General features: G+C 47.2%; 1 protein-coding gene across 1 annotated transcript in view; it reads left to right on the forward strand.

Moving 5' to 3' along the window:
* The window catches only part of LOC117818323 (tetratricopeptide repeat protein 16-like), a 6,639-nt gene extending 1,672 nt beyond the window's left edge, over positions 1-4,967 (forward strand). Inside the window, exons 4-8 of the mRNA XM_034691145.1 lie at positions 93-258; positions 1,995-2,128; positions 2,207-2,348; positions 2,750-2,901; positions 4,807-4,967. Coding sequence (XP_034547036.1) covers positions 93-258; positions 1,995-2,128; positions 2,207-2,348; positions 2,750-2,788 — 481 coding nt within the window. The 3' untranslated portion in view covers positions 2,789-2,901; positions 4,807-4,967. The remainder of the gene's footprint in view (positions 1-92; positions 259-1,994; positions 2,129-2,206; positions 2,349-2,749; positions 2,902-4,806) is intronic.
* Positions 4,968-8,163: the final 3,196 nt, after the last annotated feature.

Raw genomic sequence — 8,163 nt, forward strand, 5'->3', positions numbered from 1 at the left:
ACACACACACACACACACCTACACACACACACACACACACACACACACACACACACACACACACACACACTGAGCCTGCTATCCTTCTGCAGGTGTTTCCAGAAAGCAGCTGACATGTTTTCTTTGGCGGTCCGGTACAACCCCACAGCCGGTCTGTACTACGAGAACAGATCCAAGGCGTTTAGAAAACTTCTGAACTTTGAGGGGGCCAGGAAGGACCTGATCTCCCTGCTGATCCTGGATCCCACCAACGAGGAGGTCAGAGCTTCATCTCACCCCCCAAATCCACAACACGACTTTAAAATCCTTCTTCTGACCTGCAAAGATCGTCAAGTCCTCCAGAACTCTACACTCCCAACATGCAGGCCTGCTCATCATGTCTTAAGTCTCTAAAAGTAGTATGGGAGGTAGAGCCTTCAGTTATCAGGCCCCTCTCCTTTGGAATCATCTACCAGTCAGGGTCCGGGAGGCAGACACCCTCTCTACTTTTAAGAGTAGGCTTCAAACTTTCCTTTTTGATAAAGCTTATAGTTAGAGCTGGATCAGGCTTGGACCAGGTCTTAGTTATGCTGCTATAGGCTTAGACTGACACACTGGGATCCTGTCTTTCCCTCTCTCTCCTCTCTCTGCCTGTCTCTCACTTTAACTCTTCCTGTCCCATTAAAGTTACTAACCATAGACCTTTCTGGAGTCCCTGAGCTCCCTTGTCTCGTAGGTTGCTCTGGATCTCTGCTGTGGATTCCTTTTTTGGAGGTCTGTCATTCATCCTTTCTTTCTTTCTTTCTTTCTTTTTCATTCCTTCCTTCCTTCCTTCCTTCTTTCTATTCCTTCCTTCCTTCCTTCCTTCCTTCCTTCCTTCCTACCTTTCCTTCTTTCCTTCCTTCCTTCCTTCCTTCCTTCCTTCCTTCCTTCCTTCCTTCCTTCCTTCCTTCCTTCCTACCTTCCTACCTTTCCTTCTTTCTTTCCTTCCTTCCTTCCTACCTTTCCTTCTCTCTTTCCTTCCTTCCTTCCTTCCTTCCTACCTTTCCTTCTTTCTTTCCTTCCTTCCTTCCTTCCTTCATTCTATCTTTCCTTCCTTCCTTCCTTCCTTCCTGCCTTCTTTCTTTCTCTCTTTCCTTCCTTCCTTCCTTCCTTCCTTCCTACCTTTCCTTCTTTCTTTCCTTCCTTCCTTCCTTCCTCTCTTCCTTCTTTCTTTCTTTCCTTCTTTCTTCCTTCCTTCCATCCTTCCTACCTTTCCTTCTTTCTTTCCTTCCTTCCTTCCTACCTTTCCTTCTCTCTTTCCTTCCTTCCTTCCTTCCTTCCTTCCTTCCTTCCTTCCTTCCTTCCTTCCTTCCTTCCTTCCTTCCTTCCTTCCTTCCTACCTTTCCTTCTTTCTATTCCTTCCTTCCTTCCTTCCTACCTTTCCTTCTTTCTATTCCTTCCTTCCTTCCTTCCTACCTTTCCTTCTTTCCTTCCTTCCTTCCTTCCTTCCTTCCTTCCTACCTTTCCTTCTTTCTTTCCTTCCTTCCTTCCTTCCTTCCTTCCTTCCTTCATTCTTTCATTCCCTCTTTCTTTCTTTCCTTTTCTTTCTTCTTTCCATGTTTCTTCATCCTTTATGTCTCCTTTCCTTCCCCATTTCTTAGACCTTTCTGGAGTCCCTGAGCTCCCTTGTCTCGTAGGTTCCTCTGGATCTCTGCTGCTGTGGACGTGGTCCAGACTCCAGCTGCTACAACTACTACTATCCGTCTCCCCACTATCATCTCTCTCTCTCTTCATCTCCCTCTATCCCTCTCTCCAACACGGTCTCAGCAGATGTGTGTCTAACATGAGTCTGGTCCTGCTGGAGGTTTCTGCCTGTTAAAGGAAGTTTGTCCTTGCCACTGTAACTTGCTAAATGCTGCAAAGTGCTCTGCTCATGGTGGATTAAGATGAGATCAGACTGAGTCCGGTCTGGAAGATGGGACTGGATCTGATCCGGTCTTGATGTTGGGTGTTTTTGTGTCTCTTCTGTTCAGCTTCCTCCCATGCTGATGAGTCTGTTCCCCGGCTGCAGTGAGTCTCATGTCCTGTCGAGTCCAGCAGCTCAGGCAGTCAGAGCTCAGCTGATGGAAACCATCCAGGCCTGCAGCTCTTCCTCTGACCAGCAGAGGTCAGTAACACAGAAGCTTTAAACTGTGACAGCTGAGGGGACGAGTTAATGAAGGACATGTTTGTGTTTCATCCTTAGGCTCAGTGAGAAGCTGCAGGAGATGACTCTGAGCGGTGAGGACTCAGAGAGCCAATCAGAGGAGCCTTCAGGAGCAGGAGAGGAGCTGAGGTTGTGTCTGAACAAACAGGAGATGAAGATGTTTGTGAAGAGCGTCGTGCAGGTACTCCAGGGAGGTAGAGATGATCACATGGGTCATCCTCTACTCTTTATTTACTGAGATATTACCAGGAAACGTTCCCCAACATCAAGTCTGAAGCTACATCCATGCACTACATGTTCACATGATACAGTTTTAGAAAGAACCAAAAGATGACTTACCAACTAAACTCAGGACCACAGAGTCTGCAGTCTGAGTGAGTCTACCTCCAGCAGAGCTAGCTCTGTCTGCAGGTCAGCGTCCTGATGCCTGTGCTGGTTCCTCATGTCTCTGGTGGAGTGGTTATATGTCAGTTTAACCAGACACAGCCTACATACAACTTTACCTCCATTTACTAGATCAACATACTGACAAACCACGCCCACTACCTGATGACATCATCACCTGTGCTCCTTTACATCCAGGTAGTAGAGCTGCAGAGCGTTATGGGAGTAACACAGTAACCAGAGCTACAGCTCCAGCTAGTGGAGGGAGGCTGAACTACAGCGAGGACACGACGTGTGAAGGCTTTAAGACTTACAACATGATTGAAGCTGCAGCTTGCAAAGACAACAAGGTCAGCAGCTGTGATCACTTCTTCATACGGGGTCACCTCCTGGAGGTCAAGGCTAGACGGAGTCCTGTACAGTGTGTGCCGATCAAGAAATGAGCTATCTAGATCAGGGGTTCTCAAACTGTTTGGAGCCAGGGACCCCTTACAGGTGAGAACATTGTCCAAGGACCCCCTCATGATTGTAACACAGATTAAACACATTAGTGATGTCATGATCAGAAGCTGCGGCTCTGAGAGTCGATGCTTTATAGTGGATCAGAAGAGCCGGCTCACATCCAGAGAGAGCCGGCTCCCAGTTTGTTCCTTTCCCTGCTTAGCTCTCTCAGTGCTCAGACCCAGCTCTGCTCACAGCAGAACTTTGTTCTGATTGGTCAGCATGGCGGCCATGCGGCCAATCACATGTGAGGATATAGGATCCAGGTGATGGAGGGGAGGCTGTGTATCGTGGCTTCATCTGTTCCTTCTGAGAGGGTTAGGGTTAGGGTTCTTCTCAAAGACCGGGCAAATACTCACTGAGAGGAGAAACCGGATCAGACCATCCAAGCTGAGGACATTAATAATGTTTGCTTGAATTTGGTTCTGGTTCTGGTTCTAGTTCTGATCTGGTTTGGTTCGGTTCTGGTTTGGTTCTGGTTCGGTTCTGGTTCGGTTCTGGTTCGGTTCCAGTTCGGTTCTGGTTCAGATCTGGTTCGGTTCTGGTTCGGTTCTGGTTCGGTTCTGGTTCGGTTCTGGTTCAGATCTGGTTCGGTTCGGTTCTGGTTCTGGTTCGGTTCTGGTTCGGTTCCGGTTCGGTTCTGGTTCAGATCTGGTTTGGTTCGGTTCTGGTTCGGTTCCGGTTTGGTTCTGGTTCGGTTCTGGTTCGGTTCCGGTTCGGTTCTGGTTCAGATCTGGTTCCGGTTCGGTTCTGGTTCGGTTGTGGTTCGGTTCCGGTTCGGTTCTGGTTCGGTTCGGTTCCAGTTCGGTTCTGGTTCGGTTGCGGTTCTGGTTCGGTTTGGTTCTGTTTGCTTCAGTTTAGTTTTGGTTCTAACCCTAACCCTTACCCTAACCCTAACCCTAACCCTAGACCTTACCCTAACCCTAACCCTAACCCTAACCCTAGACCTTACCCTAACCCTAACCCTTACCCTAACCCTAACCCTTACCCTAACCCTAACCCTAACCCTAGACCTTACCCTAACCCTAACCCTAGACCTTACCCTAACCCTAACCCTAACCCTAACCCTAACCCTAACCCTAGACCTTACCCTAACCCTAACCCTAACCCTAACCCTAATCCTAATCCTAATCCTAACCCTAACCCTAACCCTAACCCTAACCCTAACCCTAGACCTTACCCTAACCCTAACCCTAACCCTAACCCTAACCCTAATCCTAACCATAACCCTAATCCTAACCCTAACCCTAACCCTAACCCTAACCCTAGACCTTACCCTAACCCTAACCCTAACCCTAACCCTAACCCTAACCCTAACCCTAACCCGAAGCCTTACCCTAACCCTAACCCTAACCCTAACCCTAATCCTAACCATAACCCTAATCCTAATCCTAATCCTAACCCTAATCCTAACCCTAACCCTAACCCTAACCCTAATCCTAATCCTAACCCTAACCCTAATCCTAACCCACTGATCCAGACTCCACTTGTTTTTTGATCCAGACTGTAAACATGTTTATTTCTGCTGTAAAGATCGTCTCTTTGAATTGGTGTTTATGTGGTTTCCAGTACTTCTGGAGCCAGCCTCAGGCGGATCCTCCACGAACTGCAGTTTTTAGTACTACAGCATTGGACTCATATTGTTAGACCGGAGGTTGCTGCTTGGTCATGACTGATCTGAAGTCTTTGTTTCAGAGTCTTTGAAACACTCAACAGTGTCACACATCTGAGCTGCTGCTTTCTCTCTGTCTCAGGAAACAGGACGAGTTTCAGACGACTCTCCGTGACCGTCCTCCTCTGGACCACGCCGGACACTGGAGGGGGAGGTCAAATCCACAGGAGGGATCTCTGAGTGGACTAAAGAAAAACATTAATGTTCATGAACTCTGAAAATAAACTATGAAGACTCAAAGTATCAGCTGCTTGATCTTAGACTGCTCTGTACTTTACAGATGACAGGAAGCAGGCTGTTGATGTGTCCAGCAGGGGGCAGCAGAGGCACAGAGTAGGCCTGATGGTGCATGCACAGACTTCTCCATAAAAACAAAGAGGGACCATACTTTGTTTTATTACCCAGCTGTGTTAAATACTTGATTCTGATTGGTTGAGCCGAGAAACACACTGTCACATCATAAGACCGGCGTGAATCAACGTGTTTCAAAATAAAAGCACAAGAATTGAAAAGGCATCGTCACCTGACTCCTCTGAGGAAGACTGCAGGAAACGAGGAGTCCAAACATGTCAAGGTGAAAAGAAAACACGCTGACCTCAAAACAAAAACTGTCTATACTATATTTACATAAATTAAATTCTCTTCCTGAAAATACCTGAAGCTCAAATCAAATCTAAAGACACATACAGTCTCTGAAAGTAGTATGGGAGGTCGAGCCTTCAGTTATCAGGCCCCTCTCTACTACTATCCATCTCCCCACTATCTGCTAGCTGCTATAGGCTCAGACTGACACACTGGGATCCTGTCTTTCCCCCTCTCTCCTCTCCGAGTCCCTGAGCTCCCTTGTCCCGTAGGTTCCTCTGGATCTCTGCTGTGGATTCCTTTTTTGGAGGTCTGACATTCAACCTTTCTTTCTTTCTTTCTTTCTTTCATTCTTTCTCTTTTTCATTCCTTCTCTTTCCTTCCTCCCTTCCTTCTTTCTTTTTTCCTTCTTTCGTTCTTTCCTTCCTCCCTTCCTTCTTTCCTTCCTTCCTTCCTTCCTTCTTTCTTTCCTTCCTACCTTTCCTTCTTTCTTTCCTTCCTTCCTTTCCTTCTTTCTTTCCTTCCTTCCTTCTATCTTTCCTTCCTACCTTTCCTTCTTCCTTCTTTCCTTCTTTCCTTCCTTCCTTCCTTCATTTCATCTTCTTTCCTTTACTTCCTTTCATTCCTTCCTTCCTACTACCTTTCCTTCCTTTCCTTGCCTTCTTCCTTCCTTCCTACCTTCTCTTTCATTCCCTCTTCTTCCTTCCTTTCTTCTTTCTTTCCTTCCTTCTTCCTCCTTCGTTCTTTCCTCTACTACCTTTCCTTCTTTCTTTCCTTCATACCTCCTTTCCTTCTTCCGTCTTCCGTCATTCCTCTTCCTCCTTCCTTTCCTTATTTCCTTCCTTCTTCCTTCCTTCCTCTCCTTCCTTCTTCCTTCCTTCCTTCTTTCTTTCGTCCTACCTAACCTTTCCTTTCTTTCTTTCCTTCCTTCCTTCGTCCTTCTTCCTTCCGCCGTTCTTCCTTCACTCCTTCTTCCTTCCTTCCTTCCTTCCTTCCTTCCTTCATTCCCTCTTTCTTTCTTTCCTTTTCTCTCTGATCTTTCCATGTTTCTTCATCCTTTATGTCTCCTTTTCTTATCCCCTCCTTTCCTTGTATCCTTTCCTTCACCATTTCTTCTCCTCTTTTTCTTTCTTCTGGTCTCCCTCTCTTCTCTCTTTTCTTAGACCTTTCTGGAGTCCCTGAGCTCCCTTGTCTCGTAGGTTCCTCTGGATCTCTGCTGCTGTGGACGTGGTCCAGACTCCAGCTGCTACAACTACTACTATCCGTCTCCCCACTATCATCTCTCTCTCTCTCTTCATCTCCCTCTATCCCTCTCTCCAACACGGTCTCAGCAGATGTGTGTCTAACATGAGTCTGGTCCTGCTGGAGGTTTCTGCCTGTTAAAGGAAGTTTGTCCTTGCCACTGTAACTTGCTAAATGCTGCAAAGTGCTCTGCTCATGGTGGATTAAGATGAGATCAGACTGAGTCCTGTCTGGAAGATGGGACTGGATCCGGTCTTGATGTTGATGTTGTCTAACATGGGTTTGGTCCTGTTTGAGGTTTCAGCCTGTTAAAGGAAAATATATATTTATGAAAGAAGAGTTTAGCAGCTTCCTTACTTTGGGAATCAGAAATGAGTTTTATGTTTTGCTCAGTTTCCTTTTAAGAAGATTTAAATAAAGTTGGAGTCTTTGAGCAGTGTCGTTGAATCTGACGAATGGTGGAGAATTTGTCATCTTGGTATTGTTATTGATTGTTATTGAAACTCTGGTCTCATAATGACTGTAAGTAAGAGTAATCTCAGGTCTCTGTCAGCAGTAGAGATGTGTTGTGGCTCAGCTCTTGAAGCAGCTGACCTCCCGGCATGAACAACTGTCGTAGCAGCAGCTGACAGAGAGAGGAGCTGCACCAAGCTTTCACTGCTCACAGATCCCCTCATGCAGTTCCTCCCCCCTCTTAATGACTCTTATTAAATTAATGCAGTATTCTCTTCACCTCTCCTGAAAGCTGCTTGGTGTGAATAAAGCCTCTTGTGCAGAAGTCAGATTGTATTTATTCAGATGTCGTTTTCTTTGTTATATTTTCATACCTGCTGAAATTCCTCGCCGCCCTGGAATGTGGGTGCAGACGACCACGCTCGTGTCAGTCAACACTTATTCTGTTGATACTGTCTGCTGAGCCCATGGCACACCGGACCAGGTTCAAACCCTCAAACAGGGTGTGTGTTTGTGTGTGTGCTGGTCTTATGAGCACCACGTGTCGGTCACAGGGTCACACCAACCTGAAGTCCTGATAAAGGTTTTGAGGCGTGTGCAGGGAGAAGGTTTGGGATCAGGGTGAAGATGACGGTGTGATGAAGATTCAGAGAGTTGGAGTATCACAGGAGTGAGTGTGTGGGCTGCAGGCCGTCAGCTGAGCGCTGCGGGACAGACAGTGGTCGTAAAGGAGCTGAAAAGTGTTTCACACTCGTGCAATAAAAGGCTCCGGTTACCGTCCCGTCAGGGGCCGGGAGGTGCCGAGCCGTGCTCCTGAAGCCAGACAATAACACCTCTCTCCGGGCACAGGAGCTGCTGGCTTGGACCAGACCCAAAACATTCAGCTTCATTCACGTTTTGGCCCGAGACTGTTTTGTCTAAGATCCGCGGAGCACGTTTGTAGACTTTGGGTCGTGTTCGGACAGGTGACGTGCGCGGACGCACAACTCCGGGTCCTCCTGAAGCGAAAGTGGAACGGGATACGTGGGTTTGGAATTGGATTAGCATTGCTAGACTGAAGTGGGCCTTGAAGTATGTGCCAGTCAGGGGTTTGATTCTGCAGAGTCCAAACCGGTGCATTAAGTCTCTGAAGACTCTTCAGCTGGATCAAAACGCTGCAGCT

Source organism: Notolabrus celidotus, chromosome 9 (assembly GCF_009762535.1).
Source record: "Notolabrus celidotus isolate fNotCel1 chromosome 9, fNotCel1.pri, whole genome shotgun sequence".
Classification (NCBI taxonomy): domain Eukaryota; kingdom Metazoa; phylum Chordata; class Actinopteri; order Labriformes; family Labridae; genus Notolabrus; species Notolabrus celidotus.